Source organism: Hypanus sabinus, chromosome 6 (assembly GCF_030144855.1).
Source record: "Hypanus sabinus isolate sHypSab1 chromosome 6, sHypSab1.hap1, whole genome shotgun sequence".
In the NCBI taxonomy this organism is placed as follows: domain Eukaryota; kingdom Metazoa; phylum Chordata; class Chondrichthyes; order Myliobatiformes; family Dasyatidae; genus Hypanus; species Hypanus sabinus.
This window is the reverse complement of record NC_082711.1, coordinates 140,347,350-140,369,181: the sequence shown is the minus strand read 5'-3', so window position 1 is coordinate 140,369,181 and position 21,832 is coordinate 140,347,350. Positions and strand designations below refer to the sequence as shown.

Sequence of the window (21,832 nt, the reverse complement as noted above, 5' to 3'; positions counted from 1 at the left end):
TTTTGGCTAACATTGAGCGAGAGGTTGTTGCTACAACACCACTCAACCAGATTTTCATCTCCCTCCCATATGCCGATTCGTCACGACATTTGATTCAGCCAACTACAATGATGTTATCAGAAAACTTAAATATGACATTGGGGCTGAACTTAGCCACACTTGGGGTTGGTGGAATAGAACTATCAAACAATACAGCAGGATTTAAATCAGGTACAGATGAGGCAAAGAAGTGGGATATGGAGCTTATTCTGGGTAAGTGTGACGTACTGCACTTCGAGAGGTCAAATGAAAGGAGAAAGTATGCAGTGAATGGTAAATCCTTAATAGCATTGAGCTACAGAGAGATCTTGAGATCCAGGTTCACAACTCACTGGTAGTGACTATGCAAGTTGATAAGGTGGTAAAGAAGGCACATGGCAGTGTTGGCGCCATTGGTAGGGGTGTGGAGTACAAGAGCAATCAATTCATGCATAGCTGAATAAAACTTCAGTCAGACCACAGTTGAAGATCTCATATAGGAAGAATCTGCAGAGGGTGTGGAATAAGTTTACCATAAGACCTGTGAGAGAATCAGGGTATTCAACTTGGTCTTCTCTGCCATTTGATCACGACTGATTTATTTTTCCTTTCATTCCCTTTCTCCTGCCTTCTCCCCAAAGCCTTTGACCCCGCCTTACTGATCAATCAAGAACTTCTGAAGCAGCAATAAATTCCACACTTCACTGCCCTCTCACTACAGAAATTCTTCATCTCTTCTAAAAGGATGCCTTTCTATTCTGATGCGGAGTCCTCTGATTCAAGACTATTGGAAACATCCTTTCCATGTCCACTGTATCAAAGTCTCTTAATTCTTCTAAACCCTAGTGAGTACGGGTCCAGAGCCTTCAAACACTCGTCATATTAACCCTTTCATTCCCAGGATCAATCTTGTAAACCTCCTCTGGACCCTCACAAATGCCAGCACATCCTTTCTAGGTATGGTGCCCCAAAAACAAACAATTCTCCAAATGTGACCTGACCAATGCCGGGTAAAGCATCAGCATTACATCCCTGCTTTTATATTCCTGTTCTCATGAAATCAATGCTGGCATTGTTTTTGGCTTCCTTCCTACCAACTGAACCTGCAAGTTAACTTTTAGGCAATACTGCAGTAGAACTCTCAAGTCTCTTTGCATCTCTGATATTTGGATTCCCTACCCCTCCCCATTTAGAAAATAGTATATACCTTTATTCCTTCAATCAAAGTGCAAGATCATACATTTCTCCGCATGGCATTCCATCTGCCACATTTTTGCCCATTCTCCTAACCTGTCCAAGTCCTTCTCCCCTGCTTCATCAACAATACCTGCTCCTCCACCTCGCTTTGTATCAGTTGCAAACCTGGCCATACAGGATGCCACTTGGGAGTAGAAAATATCAGCTATAAGGAAAGGTTGGACAAAACTGGGTTATTCTGCCTAGAATGTCAGTGACTAAGGTGAAACCTCTAAAATTAAGAGAGGTATAGATGGATATAGCTGGACAGAGGTGTAGTGGCATTCATAATGGACTTTGAGGTGAGTGATCCCGGGTTCAAATCTGGCCGGGTCCTTGCACACTTTCCATCCATGCTGGGATGAACATCAGGTTATCAACTCAGCCTCGTAAAACCAGACAAAAAAGGAAAAAGAAACAGCAAGAATGCACCAAACAAGGTGTGAAAAGGAACTCAATAGAAAGACACAGATGCCCCAAGGTAGAAATGTCAAACACAAGAGGGTATATGTAGAAGGGTGAACTTTAAAGGTGACATGGCAGTCAAGTATTTTTTATATATCTGCAGATAGTGGTAGGTGCTAGCAATAGTGTAAAAATGGAATCGGGTAGTCTGACAGGGATTAAAAGCTTTCAGATGGATACAAGAATATGAAAGTAATGGAGCGAGGACAGACAGCATAAATTGACATCAAGATCAGCACATCGTGGGCCAAATGGCCTGTCTAGTGCTATGTTGTCCTATGCTTCAAGTACCTTGAGGCTTTTAAACCAATATACCAAAAGTGACACTTAAGAGTCTGAGTGGAATCTTATAGCAGCAAGTGACAGTGACTCAAGTAGAAGGACTGGAGCTGAACCACGATACTCTGCTGCTTCATCCTGAGGTCAGTTCAGTCACATTGCTGGAGCTTTCCATGGGGACAGGCTTATGATGTTACCAGGTGGAGCTCAATATCTGTTAATAGCCTCATTTATAATCTGAACAGCACTTGTCTCTGCTTTAGGCTTTGATGGATGAATTCAGACCAGGCAACAATGATGAAGCTCTCTGCTCATCGATGCTTTAAGCACTTACCATGCACAAGCTCCTCAAATTAATTTAATGGGATTTTGACAGTCAGTAAAACTGCATTTGTAAATTAATTAACAGATACATTTTGGAACTAAATACACCAGCTTTCCACTCAATGAGCAAATTGAAAATGGTGTAAAATTCATTTTAATATTTAAAATAATTTATTACTTGAATGCAATCTAACCAAAGGATTCAGATGATTTACACAATGAATCTTTGAGACAGATGTAGCTTAGGATCTAAATGAGAGATATGGGTGGTTACATGCAATAACATTCCTCTGATTGGAACCTAAGCAAAAGATTATATAATTTACACATAGGTTGCAAGTTGCGATTGAATTAACAAATTTAAGATAGTTTATACTTGAGTTATGGATCCTTGGAAATGGATTGTAGGTTGAGATCTGATATGGGGGTTTCTCATGCAGCTGCCTTGTCGATTTCTACAAACATTAAGCTATTCAAAATATGTAGAAACTCAAGCCACTTTAGTACATTATTGACTCTGTGCCATGGCATCTCATCTGGAATTGTCAATTACCAGCTACGAGAAGACAACATGGAGTTATTTAATAAACACAATGCTTCTGTGGCAAATAGCCCGAAGTCAAAATTTGCCATTCAGTTCAGCAAAACTCCAGCGTACCTCCTCATGGAAACGTTGGCTACACCGGTGCAGCACAGATGCAATTTACTGCAGTGCAGCAGGGTAGAAAGAGTGGGCACCCATTCCCAAAGATTGGACAGTGAAGTTAACGATCATCTTGTACCTGAGAAGATCGGGCCGAGTAGTGACAGGGATCCACCTCACCCTCCTCTTGCAATGAGTTCAGTCAGTACCCCTTTATCCTGCAGTTATGGTAATGGAGAAATCCAGGATACAGAACCCAAATCATCCCTCATTAAAACCACTGCAGTGTCTCCATCTGGCAGATGCTACAGTTTGCATCTTGCAGACACAAACCTGGAGCAACTGGTGGGGGAAGTAGCGAAGACAAATCGGCACAGAGTTCAAAGAGGAACGAGGTCAGTGGTTGAAAAAAAAGTTAAGAGCTATGGATGTAGGGCAGGGGAGGGCTTACCGCACTGCTCTTGTGTGGAATGCTGTATACACTCAGTGGCCATTTCACTGGGTACCTCCTGTATCTAGTAAAGTGGCCGCTGAGTGTATGTTCGCTGTCTTCTGCTGCTGTAGCCCATCCGCTTCAAGGTCCAACAAGTCTTGTGCTCAGAGATGCTCTCTTGCACACCACTGCTGTATGTGTAGTTTCTGGCCATCCTCCTCCGAACTCTCTCATTAACAAGTGTTTTTGCCCACAGAACTGCCACTCACTGGAAGTTTCTGTTTTTCACATCATTCTTTGAAAATCCTAGAGACTGGTGTGTGAGCGTCCAGGAGATCTGCAGTGTCTGAGATACTCAAACCACCCGTCTGGCTCCAACAATCATTCCACAGTCAAAGTCACTTAAATCACACTTCTTCTTCCTTCTGATGCTTGGTCTGAACAACAAATGAACCTCTTGACCCTGTCTGCATGCCTTTAATCATTGTGTTGCTACCACATAATTCCTTAATTAGATATTTGCATTAATGAGTAAGTGTACAGGTGTACCTAATAAAGTGGCCACTGCATGCAGGACTTGGGAGGAATGGTATCATCTATGTCAGGTACTTAGGGAGTGCTATCAGGCAACTGGAAAATCAAAGGATGACCCACACATCTGCCAGATCAGATCAGGAGATCAGAAAAGGTTAATGGACTCTTACTTGACGAAACACGATGCATACCTGAAGTACTACAGATTACGGCATGCCAGGCACGTCTGACTCTCATTCTGCACAAGAGTCACAACACTTAGAACATTACAAATAGGGCTGTTCATCATCACCTTGAGTATATACCAGAAAGGGTCCAGCTTCGATAAGCATTACTGATTACTGACCGCTCCTGCATTGCATAGGTGGAAGGATGTGTGATTTAAACCATCAGGCTCACTTGGAATGTTTGCCACAATCCGATAGCCTGACGAAACTGGCTAGACATGCACATGCAGATCAGTCACTTAAGTGGAACATGGGAAGAGAGTGACTAATAATACAGCATGTTGGAGGTCAGAAATCTGATCATGAAAAAGCTGCAGCATCAGGCTGCCAGTTTAATGATTTGTTCGATGTGGTAATGCTGCCCTCTGCTGGATTTGTAAAGAATTTGCCAGTATTATACACACAGCATTCCATTCCTCACTGCTCAAAATTATTTTTTCATCTATAGCTTTCACACAGCTATAGATAGGGATGATTTATTTTTTAAGCAAAATTTATTTTTACCCCTTGGGTATGTTTTGGGCATTCCATTCCCAGTGCAGTTGTGTGCCCAGTAAATGTAATTTACTCCTTCCTCAGATAGACTACCTTCGCCTTCACAAACCATGTGGCCCCAGTACGGTGACATGCTGTGTGACTTTACCAATCACAGATTGCAGAGATCGTCATGTGACCCCAGTATGATGTGGTGTGCGACCACACCAATGGTCATCGTGCTTTTTGAACGTTATTCCCTTCTTTCTCCACAGAATCCACAAAATTTTCCTTTAATTAATGACCAGTAAATGATCAGCTCTCTGCACTATGCTAAACAACAGTGTTGGAGACACTTGTTGTTTTGCATTGTAGTACTTGAACAGCAGACTCAAACATGTTAATTCCACTGACAAGTCATTCAATTCAAAAGGCTATGGATGACAAAAACACCCAGCACTTAGGGTGACAAATTCTAGATGAGGGGACTGTTGCCTGGAAGGAGATTCTACAATTTAAGATAAATGGAGATTCTGGATATCATTCAGAAAGAAACCAAAAGCTAATCTTCAAATAGGCTTTTCAATGAAAGAACAAAGCATATCATTTTTAGACCCTGCCTCAAAATTCTACTGTTGACCAGGAAATCAACATTTGCAAGATATCAGTGAAATTAGAAGCAGGTATCAATGAAAAAGGCAGATCAAATACAGAGATGACGATGGATTTGTAGGAAAGTTGAGGGACTGTTAGGAAGTAAAGCAGTGCATGTAGGTAATTGCTGGAAGAATACAAGCTGCAATCCAGTAAGAGACATGGGATAGGAATGAGACCATGAGTGTCATAAACCCTGAGAGTCTCTGAGGCTTACCGAAGAGCATTGGACTTCTGGGTTTCTCTAATTATTAGAGCCGTTAAACCCAGGTGCTTTCTGTTTGGTCTTGTCGAGTTGATCGTGATCGGCACGTGTTTTCCGGATTCTATGAGTACTTAAAGGAGACTTCTGTTGTGCTCTGTAAACAGAGTCCCTCTGTGCTTGTGGAGAATGATTTTTCTTACGGTGTCACAAGGACACCCCTCCGATGCTCTGTTGGTACTCCTACGTCTAACCTTTTGTTTCCTTCTCTTTATGGGGATTCTGCCGTTCCTCTGCCCCCAGGTTGAACTACTGTCAGAGCTAACCGTGACTGAGGCTGCCGTCCGCCACACCAGGGTTTGTTTGGACCCAGCGACCACCGTGATAGAGAGAGAGTCTGCCGTCCACATGCACTTGGATGCAGTCTTGCGAGGATGCAATGTGACCCATGAGTAGAGGTCTACTGGGTGGGACATGAAGGAGGTTCACTGGGTGGGACATGGACACTACAGCCGTACAAGAACTTACAGCAGTAAACAAGGGAAACGAGTAAGGTCAGAGGCCAAGTGAAAATAAGAAAGACAGTGGGGGAGACATACTGCCCACAAAATCAACCCTATAGATCCAAAGTGAAGGACATGGTCTTGGTGTTAGACTGAATGCATTGTTTTAAGTGCAGCTCACTGTGTATTGCCAGGGAACTGGAGCTGCAAGTCATGATGAATGGGACACAATTCGAGTCACACTGGAACTTTCAGCTCAAAGGTGCTGGATGGCTCAGGAAGGATTAATTAATGCAACTTAGAATCAGAAGGTAGCATTTAAAGGACAGTGAAAATAGAAGTTTGTGAAAACGTCCTTGAGAACTTTGCATCTTACATAGAACACAGCACACAGTTCAGCACTGGCTATTGACGTCTGTGACAAACATGATAGCAACTTAAAGTGCACATGATCTATCTCCCTCCATTTCCTGTCGGTTTACGTATCTGTCTAAATGGCTGTTAAATATTGCTTTCATATCTGCTCGCACCACTTCTACCCGAGCATTCCGGTCACCCAGCACTGTGTAAATAAAGTCACACCCATCTCTTTTCAACATACCCCCCAATCACCTTAAATATATTCCTTCTTGTATTTTCATTCTGGGGGAGAAAGACCCTGAGAACCTACCTGAGCAGAAGTAACAAAGAAAGAAGTGGAAAGAGGCATCAGAAGAGGAAATTGTGATACTTGGCATTTCCTAGGTGCCCACAAGTGTTTTTGTTTTAAAGGGAAGATTTACCAGATAGAAAAATGCAATACAACTTGACTTGGTTCAGCCAGGCTGGGTTAACATGTAAAACGTGCCCAAATCTACAGCCCACGAAGTGGAGCCCACTGTTTTACAGGAGTGGGAAAGGGACAAGCGATTATCTAGGACCTTGCCTTGAGATAGCATTTCCTTTAGACAGATGGATGAAAGCACATACAGTTTACCAGTAAAAGGAGCTAAATGTTAGAGAGTGCACAGGAACCTGAGGTCAAGAGCTGCAATATCAGGAGATCAGCTAATCCAGAAAAGAACAGGATCACAGAGTCAACCTTCAAAGAATTATGGCCATCCTACCTGGGAACTTAACTACTGGCACATCTTCCTTTTACTATCAGAACAGAACATCCAACCTTAAAGGGGAAATGTTTGGAAGAACAATACCAATATAAAACAGAACATTTTGGAACAGTAGTTTGCGATCAAAATCATACTCATGACCAGAAAATCAACATTAGCACGAAGCAGATATCGAAAGAAAAGGCAGATGAAGTACAGGAAAGAAGACATCGCTGGCTGAAAGGGGTTCAGCTGATCGGTGTAGAAATTTTTCTACATTGCAACATGGGGTACAAAGCAAAGGTACTTCACTGCCTGTGCAATATTCGACCCGCAATGACATCATTATAAGCATTTAATATGACATGTTTACCGCCTAGAAAAGCAGTTGTTTATAATAAGCACAAATAAATCATCTTATAAGTTTCCCAAATTGCAAGCAGGTTTATAAATTTCTAGGTCTGGATGTAGATGGGGCGTAGCAGTTAGTACAATGCTTTACAGTGATTCCTGCCGCTGTCTGAAAGAAGTTTGTATGTTCATCTTGTGACCGTGTAGGTGTCCTCCAGGTGCTCTGGTTTCCTCACATATTCTAAAGGCATAAAGGTTAGCGTTAGTTAGTTAGTATGTTGTGGGCATGCTAAGTTTGTGTTAAAAGCATGGTGATACTGGTGGGCTGCCCCCAGCACATCCTTCGACTGTGTTCGTTGTTGGCGCAAACAACGTATGTATTTTATGTTTCAATGTGCTTGTGAGAAAAAGCTGATCTTTAATCTTTAGATTTCATTTTCAAAGGGTAGGAAAGCAAAGCAGTGAATGGGAGCAAGGAAAGAAGTATATTGAACTAAGTACGGATCCTGAGGAAACAGCAAACAAAAATTAATTGAAACAACAGAGGCTGAAAATCTCCATTTTTATGATTTAAAACAAATATTAAAAAGTATAAAGTCAGGCGTGTACAAAGTCAGAACAAATTCATTACAAGAGCAAGGGTTTCGTAAGTGTACTCAGAATTAGAGAGTAATGCTACAGCAATCCAATCCCTGTAAAAGATCAGTCACAGTTTGCAATGGAAGGGGAAACATTCTCAGTAGACATCATCCATGGATCATCGTGGCTGGGGATTCACAACCAATGCTCAATTGCAAAAGATAAGTCAAACTTTCCTGCTAAAAAATGTTTATAAATTAAGCTATGAAGAGGATTAGAAGGTCCATCATTTTCAGGGAAAGTAATAATTAACATTCTGAGATACATTAGCAGATTTGTCAAAGGGTCACCTTAAATCATATTAAATAAATTGCTAAAATCATACTGTTTCTCAAGTAGTTACAAATCCAAGTGTTTCTCTCTCTGCTCTTAACCACCTTTGCCAGCACCATTTTACAAAAGTGATGTTACATAATAGAGTTGTAGTTGCTGAACTGTAAACTAATATAAAAACTTTGCTTTCCCCTCTCTTCCTCGAGCTAAAATGGGAACTTTAACATAAGTCTACCCTGCTCCTTCACTCATAATGAGACAAAATGATAGCTTGATCCTCCTCGATGTTTACTACCACCATCATACATGAAGCAGAAGGGAACAGGGAAGGTGGGGAACTCTGGAGTGTATTGGCTAAAGAGGGGAAATGACACTACAATGGGAAGCTAGTAAAGTATAAGGGGCAGAAAATCAGAGTATTTTGATGGAGAGCAAACAGACTACTGGAAGAACTCAGTGTGTAAACCAGCATCAGATGCAGATTCCAGCATTTTGTGTCTCTATCAGCACTTCGATAGAGTACGGTTGAGTAAATGGAGCATAAACACCAGCAATGGCCAAGCTGTGTCGTGCTGTAAAATGCTATGCCACGAGATGACAAAATAGGGAGCATACCATAATGGCAAAGGAAATAATGCAAGGGAACCTCACCACATGCAAGTTCCCTGAAAGTTACACATCATTCAGATAATACTTGCATTTCTTCATCACTGGATCAATACTCTAGGACTCTCCACTGAATAGCTATCAAGCTGTCCACAAGTACTATGATCCAGGGCATGCTCTGTTCTTGCTGCTGCCATCAGGTAGAAGGTACAGGCGCCTCAGGACTCAGATGACCAGGTTCAAAAACATTTACTACCCTTCATCCATCAGGTCTTGAACAAAAAGGGATAACTACACTCACCTATTGAGATGTTCCCTCAACCAATAACTTCACTTTAAGACTCTATCTTGTTATTTCATGCTCTCGTTTATTTATTGCTATTAATTTAAATTTGCATTTGCACAGATTGTCGTCTTTTATGCTCTTGCTCTTTCATGGATCCTGTTTACACTTGCTGTTCTATAGATTTATTATGCCCGCAAGAGAAAGGATGTTAGGATTGTATGTACTCTGATAATAAATTTTACTTTGAACTTTTGATCTTAATGGGAATACTTCCAGTTAAGGAAAACAGATCTTATCCACTTTCTCAAGGACAATTACAGATGGTAGTCTCTCCTACAATGTCCGAATAATAAAAAAAGACCTGTAAAGTTGGGATGAAACCCATCACAGTGGGCACCTGCTGGGGACCCATGAGCTTTGTACAGGAAAGACAATCAAATAATTTACGCTCTTGCTACTTTTCCTGAGACTACTGTTAGAGTGCCACAGTTTTAGACTATCCTCCAGGAGGACAAATCCAAGAGCACTTCCTTCAGTCAGCCTGGACGATAAGCCAGCAATCAAAGGAGAGCATCACACATTTCCTATCCATTAATGAATTACTAATAAGAACAATGGCAACTCTTTTCACTCTCTAACGTGATGGATTTGAAGTGGTCCTGATTGCTACCTCGGGCTAGATTAACCAATAGATTAAAAGACAAACCTGGCACCTTCTTGTCTGTTTGGCCTGACGATGCAGTAAACTTTCACTCGCCAATCACCTCAACTTTGAAGAGAGGGAAAAAGCAAGCCAGTTGAAATGTTGCAAAACTTGTCGTGGCTTGCTGACAGGTTAGTGATATGTGCCAGCAAAGGTGTGGGGGTCGGGGCGGGGTGGTATAAATAGTTAAACTAAGATTTGCCGCGGGTACTGGTAATGCAAAGATTAGCATAATACTTACCACTGGTGTGCAAAAATAAAAGGTAAAAATATACATATAATAAATAAAGGAAATAACAGCATCGTGTCAATAGTGACAGAATCCTGGAATACAACTGGAAAACACGGATACAGGTGTGTAGGACCACTCTGGTCAAGGCTCGCGGTTACTGCGTGGATCCTCTCGAAGATGGAGAGAATAGAACAGATTTTGTGTCTCAGAGGTTCAATGTTCATTCAGTCTTTGATTGGAAGATACAATCTCCACTCTTCATTCTTCATCTATTTGGTATCTGCGTTTAACAAAAAAAATACGCATTTTTTCTTTAAGTTCTATCTCCTTTCAATCATTACCCATATCCAAAACTGCTCTAATGAAAGGTCATCAACTCAAATTCTTTCTCCACAGCTGCCTAGCAATCAGAATCAGGTTCAATATCACCGGCATACGTCGTAAAATTTATCTTTGCGACAGCAATACAATATATAATAGAAAAAATATAAATTACAGTAAGTATATTTAGTGTAATTCATATTTTAATAAAATAGTTAATTAAATAAGTAGTTCAAAAATAGAAATTAAAAAGTATGATATAGTGTTCATGAGTTCAATGTCCATTCAGAGATCAAATGGCAGAGGGGATGAAGCTGTTCCTGAATCGCTGAGTGTGTGCGTTCAGGCTCTGTACCTCCATCCTGATGGTAGCTATAAGAACAGGGAATGCCCTGGGCGCTGGGAGTCCTTAATGATGGATGCCACCTTTTTGCAGCATCGCTCCTTGAAGATGTGTATTTCTAAAATTTAAATTGATTTTGGATATTACTAGCTTTACACTATTTTAAAAAATACCTGAATCTATTGCGCTTTATTTCAAATGGGATTAAGTCAAAATTATTTGAATGAACCAAAGTTTTACCTACTCATTATTAATTATTCCCAACTACACTTTACCTTACACCAACTACATTTGCCAGTATCTTTAAATTGCTGGGTTCGGAGTCTCAGTTTTGTTAACTACGTTATCAATGAGTATAACAAATAGATAAATCCTCATTGCTCTTTGTGGGACACTGGCAGTTACTTTCTTCGAGCTTGAAAACATACCTGTTAGCATAGCCATCTGTGTTCTAGTGTCTAACCCCTCTCTTCATCAACTGATTCAATTTGATAAGCTTCAACTTTTAAAGTGTCTCTTATGCATAGAGTATTTTCTGGAAAATATTACCTGCAATTACCTCAAGAACTTTAATTATGTTTGTTAGGAGAAAAACCTTTTTAAGTAGGTTGTTTCTAATCAGCTCGGATTCCTCGAGTGCTCTGTCGTTCTACCCTTTATCACAGATTTGAGTAGCTTCGCCACAACAGATGTAGACTAATGGATGCAAATTTACCTCATCTCCCCTTTACTTCAGTAAATAATGAATTTATGCTCACAATTTTTAAACCCAAAGCAACAATCCTTGAAAGTAATGGCAAAGGCATACACATATGCAGCCTTTACAAACCGTGGCATGGCAGCAATGTGATTCAATTATTGGATTGATAATCCAGTTGCCTGGAGAAATGAATTAAATGACACTGAGGCAGCTGGACAATTTAAATCCAGCTCATCCATTTTCAAGGTACAAACCATGAAGAACCTTTTTGTCATAAACCCATCTAGTTGACTATTCCTATCCATGAGGGAAGCAAATCCTAAACATTCAGCTGCACCAAAATACGCTTCAGTGGGTCAAGGATGCAACTCATAGAAATTACAGATGATGTTAAATATTGGCCTCACCACTGATGCTAACATCCCAGGCATTACAAAGGTGGAAACTATCAGATATAGGGTATATTTGAGCCTTTATGGAACCAGAAAGTAATGCAGTAAGGAAAGAAAACTTTTGGTCCAATACCTATCTACAAGAATCCTATACTAGTTCCATTGCATTCTCCCCATATTCCCTCAACTCTCCCCAGATGTTAACACTCATTGCAGGCTAGGTTAATCAACCAACCTGCATGCCTTTGGCATGTGGGAGGAAATCCACATGATCACATGAAGAATGTGCAAACTCCATTCAAATAGCAGCAGAGGTCAACATAGATCGTGGGTAAATAAAATTCTGAGGGGGAAATGAAACTGTGAGGCAGCAATTCTATTAGCCATGCCACTATCATCAGAACATGTAATGTCGTATGGTGTCAGCGGTCATGGTCCCATGGCCATGATTATTCTTGGCAACGTCTTCCACAGGAGTGGTTTGCCATTGCCTTCTTCTGAGCCGTGATTTTACAAGACGGGTGACCCCAGCCATTATCAGTACTCTTCAGAAATTGTCTGCCTGGTGTCAGTGATCACATAACCAAGATTTGTGATGTGCACCAGCTGCTCATATGACCATGGTTTCACATGATCCTGACCATGGGGCTGAGCAGGTGCTACACCTTGCCCAAGGTGACCTGCAGGCTAGCGGAGGGAAGGAGCATTTTACACTTCCTCTATTAGAGATGGATGTGCACTCACACCCCCCTTGCCATTACACCCCTTACTTTTCTAATACTGTTTTATTAATAATGTTAGTTTTAATTAATTGTAGTTCTTGATTTGACAGTGTTTCCTTGAAAAATAACCATATAACCATAACAACTACTACAGCATGGAAACAGGCCATCTCAGTCCTTCTAGTCCATGCCGAACGCTTACTCTCACCTAGTCCCACTGGCCTGCACTCACCCCATAACCTCCATTCCTTTCCTGTCCATATACCTATCCAATTTTACTTTAAATGACAATACCGAACCTGCCTCTACCAGTCCTACTGGAAGCTCATTCCACACAGCTATCATTCTCTGAGTAAAGAAATTCCCCCTCATGTTACCTCTAAGCTTTTGCCCCCTAACTCTCAACTCATGTCCTCTTGTTTGAATCTCCCCTACTCTCAATGGGAAAAGCCTATCCACGTCAACTCTATCTATTCCCCTCATAATTTTAAATACCTCTATCAAGTCCCCCCTCAACCTTCAACGCTCCAAAGAATAAAGACCTAACTTGTTCAACCTTTCCCTGCAACTTAGGAACTAAAACCCAGGTAACATTCTAGTAAATCTTCTCTGTACTCTCTCTAGTTTGTTGAAATCTTTCCTATAATTCGGTGACCAGACTGTACACAATACTCCAAATATGGTCTTACCATTGCCTTGTACAATTTTAACATTACATCCCAACTCCTATATTCAATGCTCTGATTTATAAAGGCCAGCATACCAAAAGCTTTCTTCACCACCCTATCCACATGAGATTCCACCTTCAGGGAACTATGCACCATTATTCCTAGATCACTCTGTTCTACTGCATTCTTCAATGCCCTACCATTTACCATATATGTCCTATTTGGATTATTCCTACCAAAATGTAGCACCACACACTTATCAGCATTAAACTCCATCTGCCATCTTTCAGCCCACTCTTCTAACTGGCCTAAATCTCTCTGCAAGCTTTGAAAACCTACTTCATTATCCACAATGCCACCTATCTTAGTATAATCTGCATACTTACTAATCCGATTTACCACCCCATCATCCAGATCATTAATGTATATGACAAACACCATTGGACCCAGTACAGATCCCTGAGGCACACCACTAGTCACTGGCCTCCATCCTGACAAACAGTTATCCACCACTACTCTCTGGCAACTCCCATCCAGCCACTGTTGAATCCATTTTACTACTTCAATATTAATACCTAACGACTGAACCTTCCTAACTAACCTTCCGTGTGGAACCTTGTCAAAGGCCTTACTGAAATCCATATAGACAACATTCACTGCTTTACCCTCGTCAACTTTCCTCGTAACCTCTTCAAAAAATTCAGTAAGATTTGTTAAACATGACCTTCCATGCACAAATCCATGCTGACTGTTCCTAATCAGACCCTGTCTATCCAGATAATTACATATACCACCTCCAAGAATACTTTCCATTAATTTACCCACCACTGACGTCAAACTGACAGGCCTATAATTGCTAGGTTTACTCTTAGAACCCTTTTTAAACAATGGAACCACATGAGCAATAAGCCAATCCTCCGGCACCATCCCCATTTCTAATGACATTTGAAATATTTCTGTCAGAGCCCCTGCTATTTCTACACTAACTACCCTCAAGGTCCTAGGGAATATCCTGTCAGGACCTGGAGCTTTATCCACTTTTATATTCCTTAAAAGCGCCAGTACTTCCTCCTCTTTAATCGTCATAGCTTCCATAACTTCCCTACTTGTGTCCCTTATCTTACACAATTCAATATCCTTCTCCTTAGTGAATACCAAAGAAAAAAAATTGTTCAAAATCTCTCCCATCTCTTTTGGCTCCACACATAGCTGCCCACTCTGATTCTCTAAGGGACCAATTTTATCCCTCACTGTCCTTCTGCTATTAATATAACCGTAGAAACCCTTCAGATTTATTTTCACACCTTACTTGCCAAAGCAACCTCGTATCTTCTTTTAGCTTTTCTAATTTCTTTCTTAAGATTCTTCTTACATTCTTATATTCCTTGAGCACCTCATTTAATCTATGCTACCTATATTTATTGTAGATATCTCTCTTTTTCCTAACCAAGTTTCCAATATCCCTTGAAAACCATGGCTCTCTCAAACTTTTAAACTTTCCTTTCAACCTAACAGGAACATAAAGATTCTGTACCCTCAAAATTTCACTTTTAAATGACCTCCATTTCTCTATTACATCCTTCCCATAAAACAAATTGTCCCAATCCACTCCTTCTAAATCCTTTTGCATCTCATCAAAGTTAGCCTTTCTCCAATCAAAAATCTCAAACCTGGGTCCAGTCCTATCCTTCTCCACAATTATATTGAAACTAATGGCATTGTGATCACTGGACCTGAAGTGCTCCCCAACACATACCTCCGTCACCTGACCTATTTCATTCCCTAACAGAAGATCCAACACTGCCCCTTCTCTATTCGGTACCTCTATGCATTGCTGCAAAAAACTATCCTGGACACATTTTACAAACTCCAAACCATCCAGCCCTTTTACAGTATGGGCTTTCCAGTCTATGTGTGAAAAATTAAGATCTCCCACAATCACAACCCTGTGCTTTCTACAAATATCTGCTATCTCCTTGCAAATTTGCACCTCCAATTCTCGCTCCCCATTAGGTGGTCTATAATACACCCCTATAAGTGTTACTACACCTTTCCCATTCAATTCCACCCAAATAGCCTCCCTAGACGAGCTCTCTAATCTATCCTGCCAGAGCACCGCTGTAATATTTTCTCTGACAAGCAACACAACATCTCCCCCTCTTGTCCCTCCAATTCTATCACACCTGAAGCAATGAAATCCAGGAATATTTAGTTGCCAATCACACCCCTCCTGCAACCATGTTTCACTAATAGCTACAATGTCATATTTCCAGGTATCAATCCATGCTCTAAGCTTGTCCACCTTTCTTACAATGCTCCTAGCATTAAAATAAAAGTATTTAAGAAATTCTCCTCTCTGTTTATCTCTAACTGTACATAGAACTTCACTGTCTTCTTTTTCTTCCTTCTCCCATACACCTGTTCCTACCCTCTGGTTCCCCTCCCACCTCGTATCTAGTTTCAATCCACTGGAGCCTCTCTAGCAAACCTACCCACAAGAATATTTGTCCCCCTCCAGTTCAGATGTAAACCGTTCCACCAGAACAGGTCCCACCTTCCCTGGAAAACTGCACAATTATCTATAAATCTGAAGCCCTCCCTCCTGCACCATGTCTTCAGCCATGTGTTGATCTGCACTACCTTACTATTTCTAAACCCACCTACACGTGGCATGGTAGCAATCCTGAGATTGTTATCCTGGAGGTCCTGTCCTTTAACTTGGCCCCTAGCTCCCTAAACTCACCTTTCAGGACCTCCTCACTCTTCCTACCCACGTCATTGGTCCCTACATGGAGCATGACATTCGGCTGCTCACCTGCCCACTTGAGAATACTGAGAATTCGATCCGAGATATCCGAGATATCGCAGACCCTGGCACCAGGGAGGGAACAGACCATCCGGGATTCTCGATCACTTCGACAGAACCTCCTATCTGCCCCCCTAACTATTGAATCCCCTATCACTACTGCTCTCCTCTTTTCCCTCCTTCCCTTCTGAGCTGAGGGTCCAGTCTCGGTGCCAGAGACGCAACCACTGCAACTTGTCCCTGGCAGGTCGTCCCCACCAACAGTATCCAAAATGGTATACTTATTGTTGATGGGAACGGCCACAGGGGTGCTCTGCTCTTCCTGTCTAATCCCCTTCCCTCTCCTGACAGTCACCCAACTACCTGTCTCCTGACTCCTAGGGGTGACTATCTCCCTGAAACTCCTGTCTATTTCTGCCTCCCGAATGATCCGAAGTTCATCCAGCTCCAGCTCCAGTTCCCTATCACGGTTTGTCAGGAGATGCAGCTGGATGCACCTTTTACAGGTGTAGTCATCAGGGACAGCTGTGCTCGCCCTGACTTCCCACATACTGCAAACGGAGCACTCAACTGCCCTAACTGCTGCCTCCATTACCTACTCCTAAGCTAATTAGAAAAATTAAAGGAGCTTACCCAGCCTCACCTCACCTGGAGTGAAGCTCGTACTCAGCCTCTGCTCGCTTTTTAAATTCCCCCGCTGATCTCAGAGGCCGACTTTCACGCGCTTGTGAAGTCATGCCCCATTCAAACCTCGCCTCTGCCTGTTCTCACCAAAGCCTGGTTGAGTCAAAGCCGACCCACTCTGCCTCAGTCCACTCTGACAATGGTCACTACAACAATGGCTGCTGTATATGGCGGTCTTTCTTTTAAACCTTTGGCGCGATGTCATGCGCCTGCATAATCTAGCCTCTTTGCCCCGATCCGTTAAAAAAAACGGCTTCTCTCCAAGCTTATTTTACCTCTTCCCTCACCGCCTCTTGCTTCGATTTAAAAAAATGACCGTTATTCTTTTCCAGTACTGAGAAGACTGACTAAAAAGTAATTGTTCAAATAACCCACAATACCTTTGATTTGGGAAGGTGCTGGGGACGTGTGTAGGTTGCCACATACTTTAAAAATGCTGATTTCCAAGTTTCAGTCATGAACCCCCACACAGAGCAACTCAGCAGTTTTAGACAGCATCCATGGATGGGACCCTTGATCAGGGCTAGAAAGGAAGGGGCTAGCAGCCAGAATAAAGTGGGTGGGGGGAGGGAAAGGAGTACAGTTTGGCTGGTGAGAGGAGAGACCAGCTGAGGAGGAAGGTGCATGGGGGAAGAGGAAGTAAGGAACTGGGAGGTGATAGGTAGAAGAAGTAAAGGCAAGAAGAAAAGCAGGGGTGAATTGGGAATGGAAAAAGAGAGAAAGGGGGAAGTGATTAACAGAAGTTAGAGAAGTTGGTTTTCATGCCATGAGGTTGGAGGCTACCCAAATGGAATGAAGTGTTGCTCCTCCAGCGTGAATGTGGGTTCATCATTGCAGTAGAGGAGGCTATGGCCAGACATGTGATGAAGGGAATGGGAAGTCGAACTAAAATGAACGGCCAACAGAAGATACTGCGTTTTGTGTTGGACAGGGTTACTTATCTCTGTAACCGTGATAGCCCTGTCCTTTTACCTCCCCCCTCGCCACCATTCAGGACCCCAAACAGTCCTTTCAGGTGAGACAACAACACTTCACTTGTGAGTTTGTCGGAGCTATTGATTACAGCAGCTACCTCCGGTGTGGCTGCCTCCTCATCAGTGAGATGCGGCACAGATGGGGAGGCCACTTTGACGGGCACTTTCCCTCTGTCTGCCGCAAAAGCCTCTCATTTCGATTCAACTTTCCATTCCCATGTCCATGGCCTCCTCTACTGCCATGTTGAGGCTGAAAGCAGGTTGGAGAAGTAATGCCTCATATTCCATCTGGGTAGCCTCCAACTTAATGGTGTGAACATCAATTTCTCCAACTGATGCTAATTTCTCCCCCTGCATTTTTTTCCTCCCCCCACTTCATTCCTTTTTGATTCCCTGTTCTTGTTACCCACTTACCCCTTCTCTTCTCCTCATCTACCCATCACCTCTGTCTGGTGCCCGTCCTACTTCCCTTTGTTCCATGGTCCATTGTCCTCCCCAATCAGACTGCCCCTTCTTCAGTCCTTTATGTCTGCCACCTAATGTATAACCTCCCAGTTTCTTACTTCCCACTCCCCCACCTACCTGACCTTTCCTCTCACCTGTTCTCACCTATCATCTCCCAGTCTGTACTCCTTCCCCTGCCCCACCTTCTTAACTGTTTTCTGCCTTCTTCCTTTTCAGTCCTGATGAAGGGTCTCAGCTCAAAACATCAAGTATTTATTCCCTTCTATGGATGCTGTCTGACCTGCTGAGTTCCTCCAGCATTTCGTGTGTGTTGCTCAATACAGCCAGCATCTGCAGATTGGCTTGAGTTTAGTCATGACCTCTCCCATTAAGCAATCAGAGGGAATGCAAAACAAGTCTCGAGTAAACTATTTGGAAAAGCCTCGGAATACTTGCCTTCCCACTTTCACAGTTGATAATGATTTTTCTGCTAAAGGCCTTGGTAGAATGAGAAAGAAATTGCACACACCTTCATCCCAGCCTTCAGCGACTCCTGCCAGCTCATAATGCTTTTTACGTAGTCCTCCGAGGCGCTCCCTCTCCTTCTGTAGTTGACTTTCTAGTTCTAAAACACGAACCTTCAGGGCAGGAATTAAAAGACAAAAAGATGTCACATTGTCACTTTCATTGCACCTGCTCTTGTGGTGGAATCAGTCTGGGAGTGAACTTGTAGAGGCCTTGCACCAGCTTTCAGTGAACATGTAGGGGCCTTGCACCAGTTTTCAGTGCACAAAAAAAGCTGACCAGCCCCATTCTTCCTGCAGATCATATACAAGTACCAGATTCCCACCTCTAACTTCCAAAGGAAAATTCAGATTCTTTATCTTTAATAGTAATGATGCAGAGCTATTGAGCATGCATCAGTCCTCTTCTCTCCACTAAAATAAGAGCCCTCTATCTGGTCAAGTATTATTTATTATTTGAATGATGCTCATCATCATACTGCAGGAGGTACAGCTTCTCAGAAACTGCAAGTTGTGGCTTCCCACTGCCTCATTTGACAGAGAGCCTGCTAGATACATTCAGTCTGATTAGAATGCAAGCTTAACGTTAATTCCCCTAAAAATGTTCCCCTGCTGGTGGGCAACGGTACGTGGAAAATGCATTTAATTGAAGGGATGTGGAAGATACAATCAGACACTTTATCTCTTTCATTACTTCAAGAAACAATGGAAAGAAGCAGAGAGCCAAGCAAAAGTAGTTTTATAATACCTGTGAGTCCATTTCCTGTCTCTTGATTTGTGTCAGCGTCATGCTGGAGAAATCCATTGTGTCTGGAACAGATGAATGAAAGCATCAGGAAAAAAATCATCAGCAACAGATAGACATAAGCTACGGCTCCTCATTTGCAATTTATTTTCGTCAACCAAAAGTACTTTTTGCTGGAAACAGTGCTGTGGGTGTTGGTATTGTCCATTTCCTTTCTACCCGCTGATTGAAGAGATACCATAAATTGGTAGTTTTAGTCTATACCTGTATATCATGTGGGTCTGCTTGCTGTCATTGACAACACCATTTGTCAATGTGAAGCTGATACATTAAAGGTGACTACTGTTATACATGTACCAACTTCTACTTTTAATGCATTAAAATGTCATTTTAATGCTGTAGATTGAAATTCTGATGAAGTGTAATGTTTCATAAAAATACACGAGTCACCACTGACTCTCAAAGTAGTTGTGACATACACTCAGTGTTTATTAGGTACATATGTACACACTCATTAATGCAAATATTTAATCAACCAATCATGTATCAGCAACACAATGCATAAAAGTACACAGAGATGGTTAAGAGTTTCAGTTGTCGTTCCGACCAAGCATGGAAATGGAGAAGAAATGTGACCTAAGTGAGTTTGACCATCGGTGCCAGACAGGGTGGTTTGAGTATCTCAGAAACCGCTGATCTCCTGGGATTTCCACAAACAGTCCCCAGAGTTTACAGAGAATGGTGCAGAAAATATCCAGTGAGTGGCAGATCTGTGAGCAAACACGACTTGTTAATGAGAGAGTTCAGAGATGACAGGAAGGTAACAGTCATTCAAATAACAAAGTGTTACAACAGTGGTGTGCAGGTGGGCACCTTTGAATGCAGAACACATGCCGAACGTTAAAGTGGATGGACTACAGCAGCAGAAACCACACTGGGTTTCACTTCTCTACCTAACAAAAGTGTCTACTGAGTGCATAACTGTCAGTGTAAATTTAGCGGCTAAAATTTTAACAAAGGTATTGCCATAGACTCTGTGTTTCTAGATGGTGGGGTGATTCAGTCCCCCTGAATGCAAGTAGGCATCAATGAAAAAGTAACACATTTGAAAAATGAGAAGCTATCTGCAATAAAAAAAATCTACAAAAATTCACCAAAACAGGCAATATCTATAGAGATTGAAATGTCAAATAATTAACTTAATTATCTTTTGTCAGAATACTGAAGAAGCTTCTCTGCTTCCTAGATGATCAGTTATTGACCTAGAGGACCAGTTTAATCGTTCTCTCTCCGAACATTGCCTGACTTAATGAATAATTCCATGCTTCCAGTGATTGCAGTGTTTTAAGTTATGTGAATCAATGCACACCCCCTCACCCCTACTAAAACTCCCCACACACTCTACCACCCACCCCTTTGCTTTGTATCACACTCATACACAATGGGAATAGTGCACTACCTTTCTCCTCAATCTGGAACTTCCCCGATTTGGTGGAAGCCACCACTTTGGCCGTGGCCTCGTTAACTCCCTTGGATGCTTCCCGCAGCCTTCCGAGATTACTGTTGTCTTTATCCGCTTTCACCTGCAGCAGAGGTTGCCTCAAATAAGAGTGTATCAGGAGCAAGAGGAAACCAGGGAAAGGACAGATCACTTGGGAGTAATCCATATGTGGTCAGGCAAAGCCCTAAATGAGTATGGCTTATTTGGAGAAGGATCTGCAACAGAGTAAGCTCTGGGAGGGGTATATCAATAGTCTGCAGCATATCAATATTAAAGAATTGGAGGTGTTAAACGTCATGAGCACATAAGGGTGAGTAAATCCTCAAGGTTGGATGAACAGGATGCTGGAGGAACTCAATGGATCAAGAATCATCTCTGAAGGCAAGTAGTCAACCTTTCAGGTACAGACCCTTAAGTTACGTCTCCTGGGTGAGATCTACCTCCGAATGCTGTGGGAAGCAATGGAGGAAAGAGCTGGGGTTTTGATGGAGATTTTTGCATCTTCTTTAGCTATAGGTGAGTGCTACAAAACCAAAATATAACTATTTAATGTTGGGACAAGCCAGATAACTACAGGCCAGTGAGCCTTATGTCAATGGTCGAGAAATTATCAGAATAGGATTTAAGTACATTTGGAAAGACTGGGACTGATCAGCGATAGTCAACATTGCTTCATGCACAGGAATTCCTGTTTCATTAACTTGACTTTTTGTTTTGAGGGGGTAGCCAAGAAGATTGATGAAGACATGGTGGTAGATGTTGCATTTATGGACTTCAGCGAGGCATATGACAAGATGCCACATCCAAAAGGTTATGGGTCAAAGGGGAGATAAGCCAA

The 21,832-nt window shown here is 42.1% G+C and overlaps 1 protein-coding gene across 4 annotated transcripts in view; it reads right to left on the bottom strand.

The window, feature by feature from the left end:
- Positions 1-7,976: 7,976 nt before the first annotated feature.
- The window catches only part of hip1 (huntingtin interacting protein 1), a 353,299-nt gene continuing 339,443 nt past the window's right edge, over positions 7,977-21,832 (bottom strand). For all 4 annotated transcript variants that reach the window (XM_059973084.1, XM_059973085.1, XM_059973083.1 and 1 more), the window contains 4 exons: positions 20,953-21,076; positions 19,497-19,558; positions 18,754-18,862; positions 7,977-10,450 (listed from right to left, as the gene is read on the bottom strand). In XM_059973084.1, the coding sequence (XP_059829067.1) occupies positions 10,440-10,450; positions 18,754-18,862; positions 19,497-19,558; positions 20,953-21,076 (306 nt within the window). In that variant the 3' untranslated portion in view covers positions 7,977-10,439. The remainder of the gene's footprint in view (positions 10,451-18,753; positions 18,863-19,496; positions 19,559-20,952; positions 21,077-21,832) is intronic.